General features: G+C 31.8%; 1 protein-coding gene across 2 annotated transcripts in view; it reads right to left on the bottom strand.

Annotated features, from left to right (window-relative positions):
- The window catches only part of LOC140431718 (uncharacterized), a 35,834-nt gene extending 15,065 nt beyond the window's left edge, over window positions 1-20,769 (bottom strand). The window contains exons 1-3 of one of the 2 annotated variants that reach the window (XM_072519607.1): window positions 20,288-20,769; window positions 15,768-15,815; window positions 102-868 (exon numbers count right to left, since the gene is read on the bottom strand). In XM_072519607.1, coding sequence (XP_072375708.1) covers window positions 864-868; window positions 15,768-15,815; window positions 20,288-20,606 — 372 coding nt within the window. In that variant the 5' untranslated portion in view covers window positions 20,607-20,769 and the 3' untranslated portion in view covers window positions 102-863. Of the gene's footprint in view, window positions 1-101; window positions 869-15,767; window positions 15,816-20,287 lie in introns of those variants that run through there. The other variant, XM_072519604.1, reaches the window with a different exon arrangement.
- Between the last annotated feature and the right edge of the window lie 6,542 nt (window positions 20,770-27,311).

The following is a 27,311-nucleotide window of genomic DNA, read 5'->3' as shown; positions in this document are numbered from 1 at the left end:
TAACTGTATTTTATTCAATTTTTTATTTATTGCTATTAATTTCAAATTATTTTTTTTTTACCTTTAATTCCAAAATTTTTTTTCTTGTGTTTTGCTATTGTTTCCTTTTCATTTATTTCTATAACTTTTTTAAGTAATGGTTCCATTATTAAATTGTATTTATTTTCAGTAAAAGAATCACTAGTTGCTTCATTCTCATCCTTTTCAAATTCATTCATATTTTGTCCCTCACTCTGTTCTGGCTCACTGCACTCATTGCAGTCGTCACCTACACAATCGATTTTATCCATTTTTGTAGCACTGTGATCCATAAGATTGTCTTCTTCCTCAATAGGAATGGCGGTTTTTGATTAAACACCGGTTTTTTTGCTTACGGTTTAACCTAGCGGTTATAACCGGCCAAAAAAACCGGTTTTCGGTTCTTTTAATCCAATAGGTTACAAAGTTACATTTACAATGCACTTTAGTTTGCGATACTTCTTCAAAATAATACCTAACCTAATCCTAATCACCGTAAAAACCTAATAACCGGTTTTTACTTTAAAAATAAAAAACCGGTTATAACCGGGACAAGAAAACAACCGATAAAACCGGTTATTGTGAAGTAAAAAAACCGGTTTTCGGTTAAAACCGGTAGGTTTTTCGCATCCCTATTCCTCAATACTATCCAGATCGTCGAGAACACTAATCCGCTCAACCACCACATCACTTATCTGATTTTCTTGCTCAGAAACATTACTTAAACCAGTCAGACCCTAGAATGGGCTTGACAGTTGATGGGTCACCATCAAAAACTATGGAACTTGAATTGGATTCATCATTGCACATTTTAATATTTTTGCGACCGATTTGGGACATATTGTTTAATCTGAAAAAAAGTGTATAATATCTGAATATAAGGAATGCTGATATTTATACTATATTCTTCCACCACAAAATCCCCAAAAATTCAATAAAGTTAGAAAGTATATTCATGATAACAACGCCTTATGTGACTTTTGTTTATTTATTGATTTAAACTGGTCTTTAAAAACATGCAAGCGCATTATATTATTGTTACGAACATGCATTCTACGTAGCCCATATAACGGTTGCAGGCCGGGACGAGAATGATCTGTCCTAGATGCGACGGGAACTGTCGACCGCTAGAAAATTCGACCCGACAATCGATGAGATGAATTAGAGGTGGGCTACTCCAGAATGTTCGACATAGTGACTTTTATATATAAGCCTACCTTCTAGGAGTTAAGTTTAGTTGTTAAGATACTACCGAACTGTAAACTATAAATAAATACAGTATACTCCCTCTATAACGCACACGGTTATTACGAGGTTTCGCTTATAACGAACATTAGATGTCCCGTGAAATTTCTATTGAAATGTAACCCTCTATAGCGAGGTAAATTTGCTTATAACGAGCGAAAAAAAGATTGAAAAACGTGTTTTTTACGTTTTGGCCCGGCTGTAGCTATAAATAAATACACTTTTTAACTGCGGGTCGCCCGCAATAAACTTCTTACAATTTATGATTCTTAGTCGGAAATGTAAAATTTATGATTCACAAGTGTCATTGTATTGGGTTTACCATTCACATCTAATAATATGGGTCCTAATAGACAAGATGTGAAAAGTGTTTTAAAGGTTGTCAGAAACTTTATCCAATGACAAAACGCAAATGAAGAAGCATAAAACTGTTTCACATCTTTAGAAAATATGATAGATAGAATACTGGACAATTTAAAGTAGTCAAAAATGACAAAATACCTATACGCTTTATACATATTTACAGAATACAGATTTTTTGTTTTAACGTATATCATTGACAGTAAAAGTAAACAACTCTTTTTTGTTTTAATGCATTTCATTGACAATAAAAGTAAACAACTTTGTTTTAAAAACGCCATTCAAACAATATTTATTAGCATCTTATATTGCTCCGAATAGCTTCACTATATAAAGTTAATGTTTTAGAAAACTACATATTCATATGTATGCACAGTATTATTGTTGTTGGATATAACGAGATACGCTTATAACGAGGTAATTAGTCTGCCATTTCAGTTCTCGTTATAGAGGGAGTCTACTGTATATGTATATAAATTCGAACCGCTCGTTTTATTTAATCTCGCTACATTATTAAAAGTGAAAATGCAAAATAAGGTCATTTATTAAGTTCGGCAGATGAAAATACATTGTATGTAATGAAACTACTTTCAATTAAGCTTTTCTGCAATTCATTAAACCTGCAATTTCTGCAGATGATAATTGACCAATATTTATTACTTGCGTTGCATCTGCATATGTTGTTTTGAGGTAAAATAAAAATATACACTGAAAAAACTGTTTGTTATATTTATTTCGTATAATAAATAAGCTAGTTGACATCATGTCACTAGCAAAGAAAATCATTACATTTTAAAATTATAAACAATACACTTTGATCAAACTATCAATTTTAAAATTTAAAATTTCTAACCATGTTTGAATCTTACGTCGTTTAGAACATATCTCTTCTAACTCGATTTTCGCTTGTGTTTCTCGTTTAACACACAAACTCAGCTTATTTTGCTTATTTTCTAATTTGATTTTTAACTGGATTTTCTCAATAGAGACAATATCTCACTATTCACTTTCACCAGCTTTTTTATAATAGGTTTTAGTTTTTTTTCATAGGTTTCGTTTTTTGATTCGTAGCTAGTTATTTCATCCATGGCACTATTCATATCTGCATCACTGATTAGGTCTTCGTGGCTTCCACCTTCTTGCGATGATTCGTCTATTTCCCCATACAGATTTGTCTGCGATGATTTGTCTTCTTCTTCGTTACTTCCAAAAAGATTTGTCTGTACTTCTTTAGCACTATCATCAAGTTTATACATTTCCCGCTCGATTTCGTCATCACTTTCCAGCTCTTTTTTTGACAACTGGCACTAATTTCTTTGCAGATCTTTTGTAACCGATCGGTTTTACTTTACTTAGATCGTCGAAAAATACTAGCGAATTAGAACTCGAATTCAAACTATCGTTTGGACTTAACTTATTGTTGCTAATGATTTTAATATTTTTCTTAGCTAGTGACATGATGATAGCTAAAAAATGAACTGACAAAACCAACTAAAAATATGTATTTATATCCTTCATACAATTGGGGGGTATGATGAGGAACAGTTGTGCACAAACGGCTAACAGATCAGGTTGCCAACAGCTGCGCGAAACATGGGGAAACACAGCTACCGGGAACAGGTGCGCCAAACCGTTGTGCTCCGGTGCGCGAACAGGTACGCAAACAGGTGCGGGAACAGGTGATTGACAGGTGGCGTGCTCGTGCTTCGCTGCTCCTCCGCTATTTAACCCCTACTTTCATGGGTTTTTTATTAAATTTTTGTACCGAAATTTATAAATTGGTAGTAATTTATTTTTCTGTAATTCTGCATAATTCCTGGTTTCAATAAATGCATCTGTAAGTGGGAGTGAATTTTTTATTTTCCAATATTTATTAGTAAGTTTTCAAGATTTAATAACGCCAGATTTGTTAAAGGTCTGACTCAGTGTTTCTTATCTTTATATTTTTGTAATAATAGTTTTCTTCGTAATTCTAATGGGATTTCATTACACTCTGCTAGCATAACGTTTATTGGAATTGATATCATTGTACTTAAACATACTCTTAAGCATCTGTATTGTACACGATCTAATATTTTTAAATTCGTATTGCTTGCTGCACTTATCTTTGATGAGTTGAATATGTTTAGCCCACAGAAGTTTATTATCTAATATAATCTCTAGGTACTTATACTGATTCACCAGTGGTATAGTATGCCCACTCGAGGCTATGATCCCCAGTGCGCACAACCTATGCCTGGTGAAAATATAATATTGGATTTTTCCGTGGACATTGTCATATTATTGTCTTTTGTACATTGTATAATAATTTCAACTATATGCCTCAATGGTCGTAGACAGCCGTCGTACGTTTTTTGGGTGGAGTATATACAGAAGGCATCTAAAGTTAAATAATATTGGACTTAGTACTTAACCCTGTGAAAGACCTTGATTTACAACTCTTCGTCCATGTAGAATTTTTCTATGATCTTTTAACCATACTGTTCTATTATAATATAGATTTAATATACTATTACAGATTTTATTATTGAGACAAAGTGACACATTTTATTATGTTAAGATCTACTATATCATAAGCTCATTTTATATCCAGACACAAACTAGGTACTCATTTTTAGACAGCGCAATTTGTATATCTGTAACTAACTTCTGTGAAATCCATACTGCGTAATAAGTAAAATACAATTTGATTCTAAAAACCATTTTTTGTTCAATTTTTGTATTTATTGGTGGTTTTTGCGACCCACCACCTATTGAAAACTTAGTAATTGCTCCTTAGTTAGCGAGGAGTAATAAAATCATAGCGAGGAGTAGTATTCTTCGTTGTTTCTATTGCAACCTCCAAATCTTCACTGTCAAAGGGAGCTTGAAGCTCACTACAATCTATTACATGCATATTATGATCAATTGTTTTTAATATATTTGGTACTTTATTCGGTGCACTTGTATCTAATAATTTCTTGTGTTAGTGAATATTTTTGCTGTAACTACTATTCTTATTTAATATTTTTTAATAAAATTCGAAATTTTTGATATGAGTCTATGATTTTTATTTAGTTTAGTAGTAGATTAATAAATTCTACCCACCATTTTTTTTATTTTTGTTTAAACAGTAGTTTAAACTTTGGTTGTACTCTGCGTAGATCTATATAATTTTGAAAATTTGATACTATATTTTAATTCTTTAAAGCAGCTTTTATATCTCTCACTTTCTCTTCGCAAGCTCTATCCCACCACACTGGTCTTATGGTTTTCTTACTGTCGGCTGTGCGACATTTCATTGCCTTATTAGCTGCTATATTAATATTAGAGGCTGGCGTTTCAAAGATGTCTTCAGTGGAAGTGCAACTTTCATTTTTGATGCTATTTTTTTAAAATATTTCAACCCATTTTCTACTTGGTTGTATTGTACCTACTGTTATTATATCTCTTTGTTAATATTATACTTATGGTAAATTGGTCTGGGCCTAGTGTATCATCTAAAGAATTCCATTCTATATAACCGATCACGTTTGAGAAGGATTTCAGGATTTTCATTTGCTCTCGTCATTTTATTAGGTATAGCATCATTTAAAATAAGAAAATTGAGATTTTCTAGAACATCTGCTAAATTATTACCTTGAATATTAACGCGCACCAAGCCCCAAATGGTGTCATGAGTGTTAAAGTCCCTAAAAATTATACTGTCTCCTTGTATTTGTGTAAATATGTTGGTCCAATCATTTTTAGTTGCTTGGTAATTTAATTATATATATATATATATATATATATATATATATATATATATATATATATATATATATATATATATATATATACAGTTGACTCCCTCTATAACGAGAACTGAAATGGCAGACTAATTACCTCGTTATAAGCGGATCTCGTTATATCCAACAACAATAATACTGTGCATATATATGAATATATGTAGTTTTCTAAAACATTAACTTTCTATAGTGAAGCCATTCGGAGCAATATAAGATGCTAATAAATATTGTTTGAATAGCGTTTTTGAAAAAAAGTTGTTTACTTTTATTGTCAATGAAATACATTAAAACAAAAAAGAGTTGTTTACTTTTATTGTCAATGATATACGTTAAAACAAAAAATCTGTATTCTGTAAATCTGTATAAAACGTATTTTCAAGAATAACATAAACTACTGCGTCTGCAATTGGAAGAAGTCTGTCATTTTTAACTGCTTTAAATTGTCCAGTATTCTATCTATCATATTTTCTAAAGATGTGAAACAGTTTTATGCTTCTTCATTTGCGTTTCTTTGGATAAAGTTTCTGACAACCTTTAAAACACTTTCCACATCTTGTCTATTAGGATCTATATTATTAGGTGTGAATGGTCAACCCCCTACAATGACACTTGGGAATCATAAATTGTATATTTCCGACTAAGAATAATAAATTGTAAGTTTATGATTAAATAAAAATAAGTTTATTGCGGACGGCACTTAAAAAGGGTATTTATTTATAGCTACGGTTGGGCTAAAACGTAAAAAAACACGTTTTTCAATCTTATTTTCTCTCTCGTTATAAGCAAATTCACCTCGCTATAGAGGGTTATAGTTCAATAGAAATTTCACGTTACATCTAATGTACCTCGTTATAAGCGAAAACTCGTAATAACCGTGTTCGTTATAGAGGGAGTATACTGTATATATATAGATCACATTAGATCTGTTTCTCTCCCACTTGAAAGAATACATCCCAGCATTCAATTCACGATGGAAGTTGAGTCTGAAGCGTCTTTGCCATTCCTTGATGTTCTTATTCAGAAAAACCCACCTCACAGTTTTTCCTATTCCGTATACCGGGAAACCCACTTGTACAAACTATTATCTCAATGACAAGTCACATTATCAGTCAGTAGAGTTCACTTGTTTTGTATTTATTATTGTATTGTAATGGCTGTTGGCTATTAACATTATTATTAATATTAAAAGTATTCAATAAATATTCAATATATATTGTTATGTTTCTTCTTTCCCAACCAAAGAAAAATAAATAAAAAAATCCATCGAAATAAAATTTCAAGATATCAATATAAATAAATTGTATATAGTAATTTAAGATAAGATTTAGTGTAGATAAGAATACAAATTTGTTTGGCAAACGACCTTTTTCCGTTTCAAACAAAATTATCAAAAAACCTTTGTTTAGAATTAGAAGACATTTTACCTGTAAGTTAATCTTTTCATTGTTTGTATAGTCGAGTATTAAATGACCATATTCTAATCTTTTGAAATATGTATAAATTGTGTATTGACAAAACCAATTTTAAAGTAAGCTATTTAGTTTTTCTCTGAAACCGAAATTAGGCTTTTCCAAAATCATGGTAAACACAATTTGAGCTTTTGATTGGACGGTCGTTTTATAATGGGAATTTTGTGAGCCGATCATGAGACCGGAGAAGTTAGTTATAATTTGGTCATTGACAGAAACAGTCGTTTGTCTCAAGATAGAGTGTGGTTCGTGAGTTTGGATACCGGCGTAACGAAAAGAAGTGCATAGTTCTGCAGAAGGAGATAAAAAGTAGATTAAAAGAGGTCCTTGTATCTACCGTGGGCATCTTGTAAAGTATATGTGAAAATATTCTTACGGCATCAAGTTGACAAAAGAAGGTCCTTGTGACATAAATAAGTAGCTGAGTTTGGAGAAGTGAATCAGGTGTCTTTGTGTAGTCTGCGGGAGGTTTGCAGAGACGTTAGGAAGGAGCCGGGGTGCCAAAGAGGAGAGATCACATCGTTGAGGAGACTGGACTTTTCTGGGTATGTTCCAACATACAACTCAACAAGAAAATAAGCTGTAAGTGTTTGTACAATTGAATTTTATATCTGTGAAGGGTCGATTTGACATCATGGTCATTAGCATTCAAATTTAAGAACTAAGGTTTTGGTAGGCTAATCAAAAGTTTAAAGTTTTATTGTTTCTTTTTTTAAGTAACGAAAAATTTAAGTAAAATTGGTTTTCACGTAATATAAATGTATGTAGATTTCAAATCTTATTATTATAAAAATTTGAGTTATTTTCTTGTATGCTGATTGATAAGATAACAACAGAATTTGATAATTGTTTTATTCTTTCATATAAAATAAAGAAACGTAAATTTTTGTAATATAATATTTTTTTTTATTCTTATCCTTTTTTTCTCTATCCCGATAAAAGACAACTAGAAAATCTTTGAATCCATCGATAACAGGTAATATAAGGAGTTTATTTTACTTTTGATAACAAATAAGTTATATTTTTTTATTGGCTCAATAAACTAAGATTAAAGTCAAAATAAACAATCATAGCAAATGGCGCCCAACGTGGGGCGTAGAAAGTATTTCTATTTAAAATTTAAACGGATAGAGAAAGCAGATTGATTGAAAATTTATTTGCCGATGGTTAAAGTTTATAATACTTGCTTTTATGACATTACATTTCAAATTTCTCTAGGTACAAATTTTTACATGATATAATTTATGATATTTGATTGATTTTTACAACTGACAAAAGTTTTAAAATTTTATTGCATTTATTTGAATTTATTGCATTTGGGATAAGAGGAAAAGTTTTCGTCTTTGCAACATTACTCGAATTTCATATTTGGCGGGGATATTATTGCACAAATTTCAAAGCTTCATATTTGGCGGGGATAAATATTCTAACGAACATGTTGACCACAAGGAGTCAAAGCAAAACGCAAGAAAGGAAAGAGGATAAGATAGAAGAGGAAACAATTATTGATGAAGGATCGGATAATGAAGGAAATGCTACAATAATGAAGGAAAGAAAAGAAACAGGGATGCTGGAAAAATTATTAGCAATGATGCAAATACAGACACAAACAATAGAGAAAAACCAAATTGAAACATCAAAGAAAATTGATAGAAATCAACTGGAAACAAAACACATAATGGATGAAACAAAACAAAAAATGGATAGAAATAACAGAAATATAGAGCAGCGTCTGGAAAACTATGAACAGGAAATTAAAGGATGTGTTGAGGGGATAAAGAAAGAACTGATACAACAGATAGAAGAAATAACCCTAAAGAATGCAAAACAAGAGACAGAGATTAAAGATATCCAAAACACAATGAAGGAGATACGAAATTGTCAGAAAAAGGAATTAGAACAGTTAGAAGAAAAATTTGAAATGGCGCTACAAGAAGACAGGAAAGAAGTAGAAAGGAGATACAAGCAAAATGAAAAACAAATGGCAGAAATTGAACTAAGAGGAGTAGAGAGAAAAGAAGTTATCATCCATGGAACAAGCGAAGCGAAATTACAGTTTGGCGGGGATGTAAGAAAACTGCACCCCGTACCGTTCATGAATAATCTAAAGAAGAAGATACAATACATGGGAAACTTTGAGACAGCTAAGGAAATGATCAGAAATCATCTCAAAGATAAGGCGTGTCTATGGTTCGACAGCAAAGTGGAGGAATTTGAAAATTGGCAAGAATTTGAAAATAAATTTCTGAATTTTTTCTGGGGAAAGACAGTGCAATTACAGATAAACAAGGAATTGCAAAATGGGAAATACCATGAGAGGATGGGTATATCAGAAAAAACATACGCATTGCAAATGTACAATAACGCAAAACATCTTCAATACAATTATTCATCCGAGCAATTAGTAGAGTTGATTGCAAGACACTTTGATGACACAATTGAAGATCAAATCAATCTACAAAACTACAAAGACATCGATAGTTTATGCCAATTCCTACAAATAAGGGCATCACGGATACAGGAAAAAAGAGCAAGAAGGTCACAAGAAAATTACAGACACCGAGAAACTCAGGAATACAGAGAGAGTGGACAAAATTTTAGGAGGGATTACACTAGACCAGAATTTATTCACAGGAGGGAAAACGAAAATAGGGAAAACAGAAGAGGAAATGATGATTTCAGAAATCGGCTATGGAATGAGGACAGATATCGAGAAAACCACAACAGAAATAACACACGCGCATATCCCGAAAACAGAAATTACAATAGACGAAATGAACAAGAATATCGTGGAAACCAGAACGGATATGACAGACCAAAAGAAAACAAAAGAGAGGTAAATCATACACAAATAGAGGAAAATGAGAATGAAAGACACAGCGATGAAAGAAGAAATACGGAAGAACAACAGTCGGTTTTTTCACGAAAGCACCCACTAAAACCAAAAAACCAGGCAGTAATTTTTTGTCACCCGAAGGAATTTATTAAATTAGCAGGAAATAATGAGGAAAGAAGAGGAGTTAATTTAAAATTTGTAGATGGTTTTATCAAAAATAGACCAATCAAAATTTTGATAGACAGCGGTTCAGAAATAACATTGGTAAACAGAAAATTAATAGAAGAAGTGAGTTTGACAAATTTAATCTACAAAATACCAAGGGTAAATTTGGTGGGTGCAAATAAACGGACATTGGCAACGATAAATGAAGGAATACGAGTGAGGGTACGATTGGATGAGAAAATGTATGCACTACAATGTGTAATAATGCCAAACATGTCGCATGACATGATTGTAGGAGTGGATGAACTGGCAGAAAAACATGTAGTCATAGATTTCAAAAATAATACGATGAAACTAACAGAAGAAAAAGAAGGAGAACAGGAAAATGAACATGGGAAAAAGAAAATTGATAATTCGGAAAAAGAACAAACAGTGGAAATGAATTTAGCAACGAAGCAAGGACAAAGAAGAAAAGGAAGAAAACTTAAGAAAAGGATAAAGGAAGTCAACACCGGAGATTCCTCAAAAGAAGGGATGAGCCCCGAAGAAGAAGAAGAAATAGTGTCAACAAAGGAAAATGGAAAGGATATGATTGAAACAGTGGTATTTAAGGAAGAGATTAATGAAAAAGAGGAGGAAAAATGGGCGATAAATGTGTCAAGAATCTGAGGAAAAAGAAAGAAAATTGATATGTGGAGAAGAAAAAGAAAATGAGGTGCGTCTGATGTTAAAAGAACACGAAATTTTAATAAATGAGGAAAACAGAGTGGCAAAAAAGTACGAACATTCTTTTGAGGTTAAAAACTTGGGAAACTTTCAATCGAAGACGTACCCGATCCCATATAAATATCGACAACAGGTGAAAGAAGAAATTAATAAAATGTTGAAAGACTATTCTTTATTGTTTTTGCATAGAGAAAAATCCCTAAATAATTCAGTAATTTTTATCATATGCAAAGGCGGGGATTTGTTATGTTTCTTCTTTCCCAACCAAAGAAAAATAAATAAAAAAATCCATCGAAATAAAATTTCAAGATATCAATATAAATAAATTGTTTATAGTAATTTAAGATAAGATTTAGTGTAGATAAGAATACAAATTTGTTTGGCAAACGACCTTTTTCCGTTTCAAACAAAATTATCAAAAAACCTTTGTTTAGAATTAGAAGACATTTTACCTGTAAGTTAATCTTTTCATTATCTGTATAGTCGAGTATTAAATGACCATATTCTAATCTTTTGAAATATGTATAAATTGTGTATTGACAAAACCAATTTTAAAGTAAGCTATTTAGTTTTTCTCTGAAACCGAAATTAGGCTTTTCCAAAATCATGGTAAACACAATTTGAGCTTTTGATTGGACGGTCGTTTTTAAATGGGAATTTTGTGAGCCGATTATGAGACCGGAGAAGTTAGTTATAATTTGGTCATTGACAGAAACAGTCGTTTGTCTCAAGATAGAGTGTGGTTCGTGAGTTTGGATACCGGCGTAACGAAAAGAAGTGAATAGTTCTGCAGAAGGAGATAAAAAGTAGATTAAAAGAGGTCCTTGTATCTACCGTGGGCATCTTGTAAAGTATATGTGAAAATTTTCTTACGGCATCAAGTTGACAAAAGGAGGTCCTTGTGTCATAAATAAGTAGCTGAGTTTGGAGAAGTGAATCAGGTGTCTTTGTGTAGTCTGCAGGAGGTTTGCAGAAACATTAGGAAGGAGCCGGGGTGCCAAAGAGGAGAGATCACATCGTTGAGGAGACTGGACTTTTCTGGGTATGTTCCAACATACAACTCAACAAGAAAATAAGCTGTAAGTGTTTGTACAATTGAATTTTATATCTGTGAAGGGTCGATTTGACATCATGGTCATTAGCATTCAAATTTAAGAACTAAGGTTTTGGTAGGCTAATCAAAAGTTTAAAGTTTTGTTGTTTCTTTTTTTAAGTAACGAAAAATTTAAGTAAAATTGGTTTTCACGTAATATAAATGTATGTAGATTTCAAATCTTATTATTATAAAAATTTGAGTTATTTTCTTGTATGCTGATTGATAAGATAACGACAGAATTTGATAATTGTTTTATTCTTTCATATAAAATAAAGAAACGTAAATTTTTGTAATATAATATTTTTTTTTATTCTTATCCTTTTTTTCTCTATCCCGATAAAAGACAACTAGAAAATCTTTGAATCCATCGATAACAGGTAATATAAGGAGTTTATTTTACTTTTGATAACAAATAAGTTATATTTTTTTATTGGCTCAATAAACTAAGATTAAAGTCAAAATAAACAATCATAGCAATATATATATATATATATATATATATATATATATATATATATATATATATATATATATATACATATATGATTTATATTTTAAGGTCTTCTATAAGTACTGCACAAATTTCTATTGTTTTAATAAAGTTTTTTGTAAATCAGAATAACAAAAGTGATCTTTAATAAGTATTCCTACCCCACCATATCGATCTAGTCTATTATTATTTACGAAATTACAGTTATTTAATCTGAAACTTTGGTTGGGTGATAACTAAGTTTCATTTAGTGCAATTAAATCAAGGCATTTTTATTGGTTTATATGAGTTAAAAGATTTAGTTTATTTTTTATTATACATTTTGCATTCCACTGTAATATGTTAAACTCCCTATTGAAAGGAGTTATTTCCATCACCTTTTCATCATCATTTGTGGAAAATTTTCTTAGTTGTTCAATACAATAAATCTGTTATTAGAAGTTACTTTAAAATAACTGCTATTTTCTTCTAGCAATTCTGCTTCCTTAACCCCTCAAAACCTACCGTCTAAATATTCATACGCAAAAAATACCATTTTTGTTTAACCTTGCAGCGAAAAGACGGCGCTGGTTTTTGTTTATTGTGTCAAATATCAATTAAACAACGTGTGGTGTTTATATTTTACCGGTTATTTGGTGTATTTAGTTAAAAATATGGCTTTTAAATCAAATCAAAATGACGTGACAACTAAATTCCGTCAAAAGTGGGAGAGGAGGTAAGTCTTTATACAAAAATATTGATAAGTTGTTATGTTTTTAGTCAGATTCTTTGTTTATTTTTTCATTTAGAGGTTATATTACACTACTGTTTATATTTAGTGGTATACAGAATCACTTTGTGTTACCGAGGGTATTCAAAAATTAAGCGTATGAAAATTCATACGTTAGGATTTTATGACCATTAGTTTAGTTAGGCATTGTAATTTTATATTTGTTTTATTTTAGGAGACCACTCACTACCGAAGAGCTAATAGCGTGTCTGGAAGAGTCCGATAGTGACGATGAACTTGCCGGTGCACAATTAATAGACATTACATTGTTTCCCCCTGAAAACGACGGAGACACGGATATCAATGAAGTTCCAGAGGAAGAAAATTTGGTGAATACTAATAGCGTGAATTTATTGGGCCCTTTTCTACTAGCAGAGTGCTCTCAGGTGGAAATAATTACACACGACCGTGAAAAGATGGAATTGCATTTGGAACCCTCTACTTCAAAAATGAGAACAGGATCGGCAAAGAACATACCTAAGCCTAAAAAATTGAAAGTCGAAAAAACAAGACGTTCGTGGAAACCCTTGCATTTTGTAGAAGAGTTGCCACAGGATTCTAATTTAAAAACAAAAAATCAAATTTAAAATCGACCTCAAATCATAAATGATATGATCGAGTCAGGAGGTCGCACAATTGATTTTTTTAAGCTTTTCTGGTCATTGGAATTTGTTCAACAAATTTGCGAAGAGTCCCAAAAATATGCGAAGTAAAAAAATGGAAATGAATCTTTTACAATTGCTCCTGGAGAGTTCTATAAATTTTTGGCTATTTTTTTGCTTTCTGGATATGTGAAACTTCCAAATCGAAGAATGTATTAGGAGAAATCGACTGACACCTACAACCCGGCTGTGTCAAATGTTATATCTCGTGATAGGGTGTTTAAATACTCCTAATGGATACTGCGTTAAGTTTGAACTATATAAGGGGAAAAGCCAAAGAGATACTAATATGCCTTTAGGCAGTTCTGTTACAAAAAGGATGGCTTTAGGATATGTTCCTGAAGGAAGGATAAATGTGACTGGAACAATTCGCTCTAATCGAGCATGTGTCGAACATGCACCGTTAAAAGATTTAAAAAAGAGCCCCGTGGATCTACTTATGGTCTTAGAGATGAGTCAAAAAATATATCTTTGATCCGTTGGCATGATAATAGCCAAGTTACGTTGGCTACCAATAAAAGCGATGATCTTATCACCAAAACAACAACTTGTAAACGTTACAGTCATATTCATAAACAACGGGTAGCTGTTCAGCAGCCATCTTTGATTCAGGAATACAATACTGGCATGGGAGGGGTGGATTTGTTTGATCAGTGGCGTGGTCGTCATCGCATAAACATTAGAAGTCGAAAATGGTATTGGCCAATATTCCGATTTTGCCTCAATGCATCGATAGTGAACTCCTGGATATTATTTAGAAATATCGAGCCAAAAATCAATTAAATAGATTTCATTCGACAAATAGTAAACACTATATTATCAACACCTAATCTTCGTACTCCTACACCTCAAAGAACCTCAAATGTCCTTGATGAAGTTCGATATGACAGACTTGATCATTGGCCGATTAAAAATCAAACACAGAGACGTTGTGCAAGACGCCATAAATGCGTAACTTTTATTTGCATCAAATGTAATGTTGGACTTCACATTAACTGTTTTAAATTGTACCACTTGAGATAAATTTATTTTGTTTATAATTTTAAGTTTTCTTTGTAAACGTTCATAAGTTCATTAGTTTCGTTTCTATTATTGCATAATTTTTAATCAAAACATGGTGTTGTGAAAGCCTAGCGTATGACTATTTAGACAGCTATTTACGACCACCTAGGTTTATTTGAAACAAAAATGCCTGAAGTATATTGTATCTTAATCCATTTTATCGCCAAATTAAAAAGAAAAATATTTTTGAATAAGTTTTAAGGGGGTCAGGTTTTGGGGGGTTAAAAGATAAATTTTTTTGTGAAATAATCTTTTTTATATATAACTGATTGGTAGCTTTAACTTATTATTTTATATTTAACTATTAAATACTTGGTTTTGTCACAAGAAATTGTAAGTATCTTTCAATAAATGCAACTAGATTAGTTTGTAAGACCATCTTGGTCTGCAACTGCAACTTGTAAGATCCATCTTGGAATATTGTTGTGTAGTTTGGTCACAATACTTTCAATGTCATATTAACATATTAGAGGCTGTTCAACTTATGTTCTTGAGATACTGTGGATGTAGAACTCTTAATATTGTTGTTAATCATGATTATACTAATATCGAGCAACTACTAGGATTACCACCATTTAGTATTAGGTGGGATATTTCAGGTGCTGCTTTTATTTTTAAAATTATAAATAGTCATATTGGACATTTTGGATTGCACCATGTAACTACTTTTAATATCCCCCTTCATTGAACATCATGTATAGTAATAAAAGTATGTTACACAGATATATGAGATTGTTGAATAACTGAGATCTATACCTATTTAACACCAGTTTGAGTAAATTAAGACATTTTTTTTTACTTTCTTAAGTTTATTATTTGTGTATTATTGTATTTTTACTGTTATTGTGGTTATCTCGTTAATAAATAAATAAATAAATTATATGATTTTTCCGAATAGGGGTAGTTATCACCACTGAAAATAAAAAGCAACCAACGGTAAGTATACAAGTCCAAAAGTGAAGTGGAGGGTAAGTAGAACCTTAATCCAAATATTCATGTAATTCGGTGGTGACACAGAAAATTACAGGGTATTGCCATATTTCACATTCATTTACTGGCCTATCATTAGTTTTAAAAATTAGATGTTTATAATATAACTTACCGAAATGTACACTTTGATGAATATTTCTTCTACTTGCAGAAGGAAACCCTAAAATTTACATAATTGTGTATGGTATCTTTAATGAGCATAATCAAACAATTCAATACATTTATGTTCATTTAATTGACATTTTTGAAATAATAGAGACACTTTTGTTTTAAATAACAAAGCATTTATTAAAATGTAAATTATTATGATTAACTTGAGAATTAGAGATATGTAACATAATGCAAAAAGCCATTATATTCCATTGAACATTTATTGATAGCACAGGTTTTATATCACAGCTGATACCTATATAGCTGATACCTAGTGAAGAATTTCAAAATTATTTGAAATTCTTTTGTCTCAAATATTGTATATCTCAAAACAACAAGGGAGATAGATGAAACACTAACAGCCTTAAACAACACTCTCATAGAGGCCGTACAAAATTCCACACCTGCCAACAATACAGGTAGCAAAGCCCAATACATCCCAGCTGAACTAAAAAAGTTGGTAGTTCAAAGAGAAAAGCTACCAACTACAATCTACATTAAACAGGCTAAGTAATCGACTAAAATCCAAACTTAAAGAGGCACAAAAACTGTCATTCACAAACTACATAACAAATCTTAACCACCACAACAACTCAATATGGACACAAATCAAAATCTCCTGTACCTCCAATGTTATTTGTCAACCACCTAGCTCAAGTATTTACTCCCAACAAAGAAGCTCCAGACATTAAAATTGAAAGAGACATAAATAACATTCCAGAGAATATACCAGTAATCAGACCACTAATCAAAAACGAAGTTAAACAAGAAATTCAATATTTAAACATTAGAAAATCTTCTGAGCTGGACAAAAGAACACCCAAGATGACAAAGGAACTACCAGATAAAGAAATCATACTGTCTACTCTCATCTTCAATGCCATTCTACAGTCAAATTACTGGCCAAAGCTCTTTAAAACTGATGAAATAATACTAATTCTAAAATCAGGAAAAAATCCAAATGAGGTTTCATCAAGAGGGAATGCCAGAATTATAGGCCAATTACATTGCTAAATGTAATATACAAAATTCTTTCTGGTATAATCTACAATAGATTATTAGAATACTCCGAAAATATAACTGGTGATTATCAAAATGGATTCAGACCAAATAGAGCCACTACAGATAACATACTTGTAACAAGAACGTTACAAGAAAAAGCTTATGAATACGACATAGACCTATATAATATGTATATAGACTTTAAACAAGCTTTTGATAGTGTAAAAAGAGACAGAATGCTGGAAGACCTTTGTAATCTAGGTATACCTAAGAAATACATCAGCCTCATAAAAATGACGTTGCAGGGTTCAAAAGCCGCAGTCAGAGTAGATGGAGAACTGACTCCCCTGTTTAACATCAACATGGGAGTAAGACAGGGAGATGCCCTATCAACCATGCTATTCAACCTAGTTTTTGAGACAGTTATCAGAAAAACCAATATAACCGGCCATATAAACACCAAATATTTAAAAATCACTGCATATGCAGACGATGTAGCCATCATTAGTAGGAATAAGCCACGACTAATGGAATTTTGATCCTGAAGCAAGAAAAAGAGGTCTCAAAATAAACGTAGCAAAAACGAAGTATATGACAGTCAAAAGAATAACTGACAATGAAAATAATATCACAATAGACAACTATACTATCGAACGAGTGGATGCCTTTACATATCTCGGCACAGAAATCAATCAGAAGAACTCCGTAAGTAGCGAAATTAATGCACGTATTTCCAGCGGGAATCGTACATACTATGGTAATAAAAGATTGATGACATCGAAATTATTAGACAAAAGAACCAAAATGACTATCTACAGAACACTGATTAGACCCGTAGTAACCTATGGATGTGAAACTTGGGCAATGACGAAAAAAGATGAAGCCCAACTCAGGACATTCGAGAGAAGAATACTGAGGAAAGTATATGGCCCGGTACAAGAGGAAGATGGCACATGGAGAATCAGGAGAAACGACGAGGTTAATGAGTTAAATGAAGGTTATGACATTGTAAGATTTGTGAAAAGTCAAAGACTGTCATGGCTGGGACATGTGCAGAGACAAAACGATGCAAAAACAACAAAGAAAATGTTACAATGGAAGCCCATAGGAAGGCGAAAAAAAGGAAGGCCCAGAACGAGATGGTTGGATGACATGGAAGACGACCTGAAAACAATGAACATAAGACAATGGAGAAGAAGGGCACAAGAGAGATCTGAATGGAAGGACATAGCCAGACAGGCAAAGACCCATCCAGGGTTATGATGCCAAAAGAAGAAGAAGAAGAAGAGGTTTCATCATAAATATAGATCAATAAGTCTACTACCAATCGCATCCAAAATACTTGAAAGGTTACTGTTACAAAAAATTAAAGACTCCAATATGGAGGAATGGATGGAAAGCCACCAATTTGGCTTTTGAAAAGAACACTCAATGATAAAGCAGGTTCACAGAGTACACTCCATAAATTCTGCAATGGAAAGCAAACAGTAGTGAACAGCTGCCTTTCTAGACTTTAATCAAGCCTTTGACAAGGTTTGGCACACAAGCCTGATTTTCAAAATTAAGAAATATCTCCCACCCATCACTCACCTGAAACTGTTAAAATCCTATCTAAGTGAAAGAGAATTCTGAGCAAGAGTGAATGAAAGTAATTCCAAAAATTTTCCTATAAAATCTGTGCCACAGCGCAGTGTTCTTGGACCAATATTATATGTGCTATACACAGAAGATCTACCCTCCAATAATGTAACATCACTGGTATGTTTGCAGATGATGTCATTCTTGCAGTAGATGAAAATCCGACTATAGCTTCTAATATTCTACAGGTACAACTGAATGAAATCGAGACATGGTCAAATAAGTGGGGAATTAAATTGAATGAAACAAAATCAGTCCAACTGACTTTTACCTTGAGAAGAGACCAGTGTCCCCTAGTTTCACTTAACAATATCCAACTTCCTCAATACTCAAGCACCAAATACCTAGGTATACATCTTGACTCAAAACTCAATAGAAAAGAACATATTCTTAAGAAGTGGAAACAAATTGACCTAAGAATGAAAGATCTAAACTGGCTAGTTGGTAGGAAATCGAAACTGACGCTAGAAAATAAAATCCTTGTCTATAAAGCTATCATTAAACCTATCTGAACATATGAAATCCAACTCTGGGAATGTGTGAGCAAGTCAAATACAACTATGATTCAAAGAAGCCAATAGAAAATACTGAGAATGATAACTGATGTACCCTGGTATGTGTCAAACCTAAGGCTTCATAAAGACCTAAGAATCCTGTTCATACAGGATGTGATCACCAAATATAGCATGAAGCACCATGAAGGACTGGAATCACACATCAACCCCTTACTTCAACCTCTAATACATAATGCCAATAGGAGACTCAAAAAGACTGGCCAGATGACCTGAGAAACGGTTAAAGTAGTCTTGTCACTAGAACAGACCTCACCAAGCCAATAGGAGCACTTTGCGCTGCAGCCAGTGAATTAGCCTATAGAAGATTATTTGTGTTTTGATTGACAAAGAGTGTAACTAAAAATGGTACAAATATCTAATTATACTCCTGTGAAAATAAAGTGTCATTTAACAGTGTACTTGAAGACAGTAGTGATGAATGTACATTACACTTAGGTACATTAACACACCACTTATGTACATGAAGACACCACTAGTACTGTTTAGAGCATAGGATTTAAGTGTTCAACCATGACCACAATTGTAGAAGCACCAATTTATATACTTTTGAGAAAACTACACCAAATAAATGATATATTGTAAAGCAAACATTTCAAAGAAGAGTGGGTTTGTTTTATTTTCACTATAAGGTATCTTTTTTGAATAAACAATTAGAAGACATTCATAGTGATTAATCTGGAATTAGAAGAATTATTAACAAAACAAGACGGCCAACACCTAAATGAAAACTGGATATACTTGATATATATATACTGGATATACTTGATTATATAAATGTTAAACTATTGCTAACTACAAGTAAAATGGTACTATTGGCTTATTTCTATTCCCAATATACCTACTAAGAAAATAAAAAAAACGTTTATTTGAAAGTCACTAGCAGAATCACAAAATCAAAGGTTATCACATCTTGAAATTTGGAACTTGAAATTCAGGAATGTGTTATTCTTCATGATTGGTCTAAATTGAAACTAGCAATCAATTAGAAGATTGTACATAGTAGATTCAAAGAATATAGACGATTATAGAAGCGTCTATATTCTTTGGTAGATTGTTAAGGGTGCAAAACTGTAATTCTTTAGATGTGTTATTGAGGCTGTAGGATCTATTATCAATATAAACTACATACTTACACCTAAATTTGGTATGATAAACATAATCAAATTGTCAGTTAAAAAGTTTTGTATTTATTTATTGATCTATTAAAATTATATATATTTTATACTTAAAAAAAAACATGTAATTTTTATACTAGGTATGTACTTACTTTTTTGACACATCACACACATATAGTTTTTCTTTTGTGGTAATTTTATATTTTTACTATGTAATTGCTTAGTATCTTCAACCTCAATTTTGAGCAAATCAAGTTCTTCCAACTTGAGTTCAAAGTTATCATTGAGTTCTTCATAGAAGTCTTCTGATTTTATTTGTAACATATTTTCATTAGTGAGAGAAAGATTGGTAAATAATTCAGTATTTTCAGGACAAAATGGTGTTTCTTGTTTGATTGACTGAAATACTTTTATTTCCTTTGATTTTTCAACTTCTTCATCAAAAATATCATCAATGTCATTCTCTTCCATTTTAATGATTCTTGGCCAAATACTATTACCACAGTTTCTTTTTTATACTATGCTATTGCACTATCTTGAATTTTGGCGTTGAAAATAAAACAATTCGCATTTTAGTGCACTCTAACCCTAACCCAACCAAATATATTTACTAATGTCTAGAGCCTGACCCTGACCCACTACTCTGAGCCGCGTAATGTGGGTTGCCTAATATGAATTTGAATCGGGAAAATTACTGACAGACTTACGCATGACTTCCGACATCGGATCATTTTTTACTAAAATAGATGTTATAATAATTATTTCTCTTCTAAAAACGGGTTGTCATTAGAACAGGCAATTTTAGTTCTATCATATAATGATTTAATGACTCCCTTTTTAACATTTATGTTGGGATTTGATTTATAATTTAGATATATGTTGATATGCGCAACAAAAAAATATTAAAAGCCAGAGCTTTTCGAGGAACTAACCATCATTTAATAAATAATTTTTATAGAACTGTGCTGAATAATGTATTTCGAAACGGGGAAATTATTCATTTATTGATATTACAAAGAAAAGGTCTCTAAAACGTTTTTAAGCAAGCCAAAAAAATCACATTACAAGGCATGAATGAACCAAATACATATGTAGCACCTTTTTTGTAGATGTATTATTCAAAAACAAACTGAAGTTATTACTATAAACAGGGATGTGTATAGCTGGGGCTACGCTTAACTTAAATAAAACAACGATTAGATCACAAATCACAAATTTCATTAAAATTATCTAAGTATATTTTTTAAATGTTAATATAATTTGGTACATTGATTTGTATAATATGTAATATTTTCTAAGTAAGTTTTTATACAAATAAATAGTTTTAAACATTTTAGGACCAAATTACAAAATGATAGATTAACAACTAGAACCAAATTAAATGTGTCAGCTATAACGGAACTATTGACATTATCTACTGACAACACTTATTTTCATCTAAACAATGATTTCTATAAACAAAATTTTTAGGCTGTGCTTTAAATCCATTATTAGCTAATATATTGATGGAAGATTTTAAAACAAATATTCCTAATCAAAATTTAAAGTCCACAATACGTTTTAAATATGTAGATGATCTGTTGGACAAACTTCTGATTAATATACATAAAAGATATAAAAGAGGAGTCAATAAAACTTACAATGGAAAAGAAATAAAATTAATCGTTGCCTTTTCTGGATGTTTTAATCTCAAAGAAAAATAGTGGATATGGGACTCATGTATAAAAAAACCAACACATATGAACATATATCTAAACTATAAATCAAATCACAACATAAATGTTTAAAAGGGAGTCATTAAATCATTATATGATAGAACTAAAATTGCTTGTTGTAATGACAATTCGTTTTGAAAGAAAAATAATTATTTTAGTCAAAAATGATTATCCGATGTCGGACGTCATGCGTAAGTCTGTCAGTAATTTCCCCGATCCAAATTCATAATAGGCAACCTACATTACGCGGCTCAGAGTAGTGGGTCAGGCTCTAGACATTAGTAATATATTTCCTCAAGGCACCGCGTCACAGTGTTGCCGTTGCCGAACCTAACCCTCTTATCTATGCGTTGCCGTATTTATTTTAGTAAAATATGTATGTATATGAATGTTACAAATATAAAGTTACTTTTACGAAATAATAATTTGTGTTATGAGAAGCTACAAATTTTAAATAAGTATAAAACTTGCCATAAATAAATTCAAATACCTGGGGTTTATAATCACGAAAAAGGCAACAACAGAGGAAGAAATTACACAAAGATTAGGACAAACAAGAACAGCAATCCGACAACTTAACTCAGTATGGTGGGATAGACACCTAAATATGAAGACAAAAACGCAGATTTATAAAACATTAGTGCGAAGTATTATGACATGGGGCCGAAAATTGGATCATAAACAAGAAAAACAGCAGTAAGATAATAGCAACAGAGATGGAATGCCTGCGAAGATGCTGCAGAGTAACAAGAATGGATAGGAGAAGTAATGACGAAATAAAGCAAAGAACATCAATAGAAACAGACATACTAACATATATAAAACAAAAAAGACTAAAGTGGTATGGACATGTAAGAAGAGCTAGCGACAGCAGATGGATAAAAAGAATAACCGAATGGAGCCCCATAGGAAGGAGGAAAAGAGGACGACCCCGAAAATCCTGGAGGAACGAAGTAGACGACGCCATGAGTAAGAGAGGACTAAACGATGGAGAATGGAACAACAGAGAGAGATGGAAACGGTTGAGCGAGGGAAGGCAGTGAATACTGTAGAATCCCTAAATATATATAAAACTTGCCATATTTTTTTTGTAAAATGTATACGAAGGTTTAAAATATAAGTTACTTTTACGAAATTATAATTTGTGTTATGAGAAGCTACAAGTTTTAAATAAGTATAAAACAAATATTTTCTGTTTAAATGCAGTTAAATATTGTAAATTAGCACTTTCAAATCTTATCTATTAGAACCATATTATTAGGTGCGGATGGTCAACCGGCACAATGACACTTGTGAATCATAAATTATAATTGTCCTAAGAACTTTATTGCGGGCGACCGTTAAAAGGGTATTTATTTATAGCCACGACCAGGTCAAAAATGTAAAAGAACACGTTTTTCGATCTTATTTTCTGTGGTTATAACTAAATTTAAAAATTATATACATATTTCCCTATAACTTTTATGCTTGTGGATATTTATATATAAAAATTTATAACTGAGGTCGTTTGACTACGAGGAATTATAATTTGTTGCATCCTTTGATATAGCTGATAATGGGTGCCACATATGTGGCATAAATTTGGGCTTATTTTTTTTGCTTTTCAAGTTAGCGCTTTTTCTGTCAAGTAATATTACAGATACATTATTTCAACCCAAAAAAAGATATAATTGTTAACAACTTCAAAACTAACAGTTTTCGAGATAATCGCATTTTACAAATCAGCTGCATAATAATTCTTAATATTGTGATATTTGTGCATCAAATCACTGAATATCTATTGATAAGCATAATTAATAGTTTATTATAGTTATCTAATACCACAACATGCTTTCTTACGTCATCATTAGACAGCTACTCCAGTCGTCAGAAACAAAAATGCCACTGAACTCCCACTCCCCGTAGGGTGAAACCGTAATACATTTAGTAGTTACTAAGAATTAATTAATTTTAAAAAATATTTTTTATTAGCACTTTTTTCTGTGTAATGAACCGTTCTCTCGGAAACAATGCTTGAAACGACCGGCGATATTGAATGTCAGTTACGCGCGTGAAAATTTTTTAAATGAAATTTGTATCAATTCTGTAAAAATTCCATATCTTTTGATCAGAGTGCCTTATTGACAAAAGTCAAAATGCGTTTTAAAGGTGAAAAGTGCAGATTTCGTAACAATTTTTTGCATTTTGCCGCAAACGAGGTCAGTTTCTATAAAGCTGTTAAATAATTGAACGTTGCGTGATTTTTGCAATTTTTTACGATCCTCATGAGACAATAAAATTTATCACTTTCGTTCACTGGACACTATGTAATTTTCATTGCTCGAGCTTAATCTTCAGAATATATAACATGAAATTTCGATTTTGAATTCTTGCAACACATATGAGGCATTTGAAATATGCCTGCAAAACGTTGAATTTAAACGTTCACATTACAAACGATCTAAAACGTTTAAAACTCCTTTTCGATTTCACAAGTACGTTTTTTAAAACAAAACAACCTCAGCTACAAATTCCTCTTACAAATGTCTGTCAAAATGTGCGATCTTTTGTAATGTGAAAGTTTTCATTCAGCGTTTTTTAGGCATATTTCAAATGCCTAATATGTTGCAAGAACCCAAAATCGAAATTTTATGTTCTTTATTTTAAAGATTAGGCTTTAACAATGGAAATTTTATAGCGACCATATGGTGGAAGTGATACAACATATTGAAAAAAACATTGACGAAAGTAGGTCTCAGTAGGGAGTATGTGAATGCTATCGCAAATATATACAAAAATACAAGAAGTGTCGTTAAAGAAGGAAACTTTATATCTGAATCATTTCCAATAACAAAGGGGCTTAGACAAGGATGTTGTCTATCTCCGATCTTACTTAAAATATATATTCAATCATCGCTAGAGCAGTGGAGGAAACAAGTATCCGGAATGGGAATAGACATAGGCGGTGGTAAATGTCTAACAACTTTATTTTTCACAGATGATGAGGTAGTCGTAGCGAATGATGAGTAAGACATGGACTACATGTTTAAACTAAAGAAAGATTATGAAAACTGGGGCCTCGATATGAATATGTCAAAGGCAGAGTATCTTAAAATAGGAGATGATGAAGAAGATCCAGAGTTAGAAGTTAGAAACACAAAAACATGCAATGAATATAAATATCTCGGATTTATAATATCTAAAGAAGGCACTACCAAAAGAGATATCAAAAACAGAAGGCAGCAGGGAAAAAAAGTTACATTCTAAACTTTCTGCTATGGTCTAATGATATTGGACAAGAAACAAAATTGACAATCTATCGAACCTTAGTAGAGCCTATTATGACTTATAGGGCAGAAGTTTGGCAGATCACGAAAAAATATAGAAAAAGAATAGAAGTAGTAGAAATGGATTTTCTAAGGGGAGCGTGTGGTGCATCCAGAAGGAGGACAAATGCTGTATATTCCAGTGTAGACAGAATTGAAACGAGACAACTAGTGTGGTATGGTCACGTGAAACGAATGAATGAAGATAGATGGCCAAAGAAAGCTTTAGATTACATACCACAACAAAGAAGAAGGGGAAGGCCTTCATTTGCCTGGGAAGAAAATGTACGACACCTAATGAGAGATAGAGCCATCAAAGAATACGAATGGATGGACAGAGAACGATGGCGGTCAAAATGCGAGAGGCGGCAGAGGCTGTAGAAACCTCGCTTATATATATATATATATATATATATATATATATATATATATATATATATATATATATATATTGTTGTGATCTGCTTTATGATGTTTTATTATTAATTAACACTAATTTAATTAATCAAATTATTTAATTAATTAATTCACTAATTTATGCAGAGTCATACAAATCAATTACTATTAAAATTTCTCAGGGTGCCTTTTTAATTTTACTTTAATCAGTTTACTTTATATATCTCTTCTAGTGGGTTCAGTATCTCCTAGTTGCTCATAATCGGGATAGAACAGGAAACGGAACTAACATTAAAACAACATAAATATGCACACAAATTATTATTTAGTTTCAATAAGCAATACGATGAATATTAATAAATAACTTTTGTGGGCAATTATCTTTCCCAACAAACTCCTATACTCTAAATTTAATTTTAATTACAAACTATCTATTGATCTGTTTTATAATAATATCTACTAAAAAAATGACCATATAACAATATAATTTATTCACAAAAAAAAATAACTCTTTGAAACTTGGAATCTTAGTTCGTATGCTTATATTTGATTTTATTTTTAGAATATCTTAGATTTTTCTTTCATTCAAATTATTTGTCTGACCTTTATTTTTTTACACCAATGATGTCTCCTCTCGATCAAACCACAGTTCTTTCCTTGATTGATTATGTCCGGCTACCATCAAATCTTTCCCGTTCTCAGCATCGATCCAAACCGCATACCAGCAAACTATTCCTCCGAAAAACACAAGCCCAATCCTCTTTTGACCGGTACTCTTTACTCACAAATTCTCCTTTCTTTCTCAATTATATCTCGTGGACTATGCAGACTCAAAAGAGGTATTAATCTTCTCGATTTTGATCTGCTCTCAGCTTCCACCTTTTTCACTATCAAACGAAAACACTGGCACTCAGATTGACTACACGAAAACACGTCTTCTCTTCTGGTCTGCCGGTAACATAATCATCTTTTCAATCTCTCCAGACAACCTTCTCAACTCTCTCATTTCCACCATTCCTTTTTAACCAATCATAAGCATTCATCTTTCCCACTTATTTTCGATTTAGAAAATTTCCAACATGATATTTAAAACAAATAAACTACTATTCAACTACTACTCACTCAAATTACTTTTCAGAAACCATTAACAATTTTACCTTTTTCAACAGAAATAAGTTTCCAAATTCTTGTTATCTCATATCTAAATCTAATTCTTATTTACTTTCGAAAAATGTCCACCGCAAAATACAATTACAAAGTTTATTCCTTAAATATATAATTATACGGGTTCCATTGTCCTTTCACTATTCACTCAGTCTTTCACGGAACAATGTTTTCTCTTACGGTCTATTACAAATAAGTACAGGGTTGTATTTTAACTTATATGCCCGCGGTATATTAAAATAATAAAAAAACTCTTTATTCTATTTCTGATCGATAAACTGATCCATAACAAATCCCCGCCTTGTTTTGAGATACAAATTTTCTTTTTTTTTTAAGTGTAACCAAAAAAAATATTATTTTCTCTCAACACAACATTTTTCTTTTGTAGTCATTTTATCCTATCCTAAATTTTTATTACTTCATCTTAAAATTTATACTCTTATTTTTATTCATGGTATTTGTACACATCCTGGATATTGTAAACTCCTCGTATCTTTTCTGATTCTACATGTTTAAGAACATAGCTGTTTATTCCATTTTCATTTTGTATGATGTATGGACCCTCGAAAATAGGCATTAGCTTTGCACACACGTCC

Source organism: Diabrotica undecimpunctata, chromosome 1 (assembly GCF_040954645.1).
Source record: "Diabrotica undecimpunctata isolate CICGRU chromosome 1, icDiaUnde3, whole genome shotgun sequence".
In the NCBI taxonomy this organism is placed as follows: Eukaryota; Metazoa; Arthropoda; class Insecta; order Coleoptera; family Chrysomelidae; genus Diabrotica; species Diabrotica undecimpunctata.
Note: the sequence above shows the minus strand (reverse complement) of the source record. Positions and strands in the feature narration are given on the sequence as shown.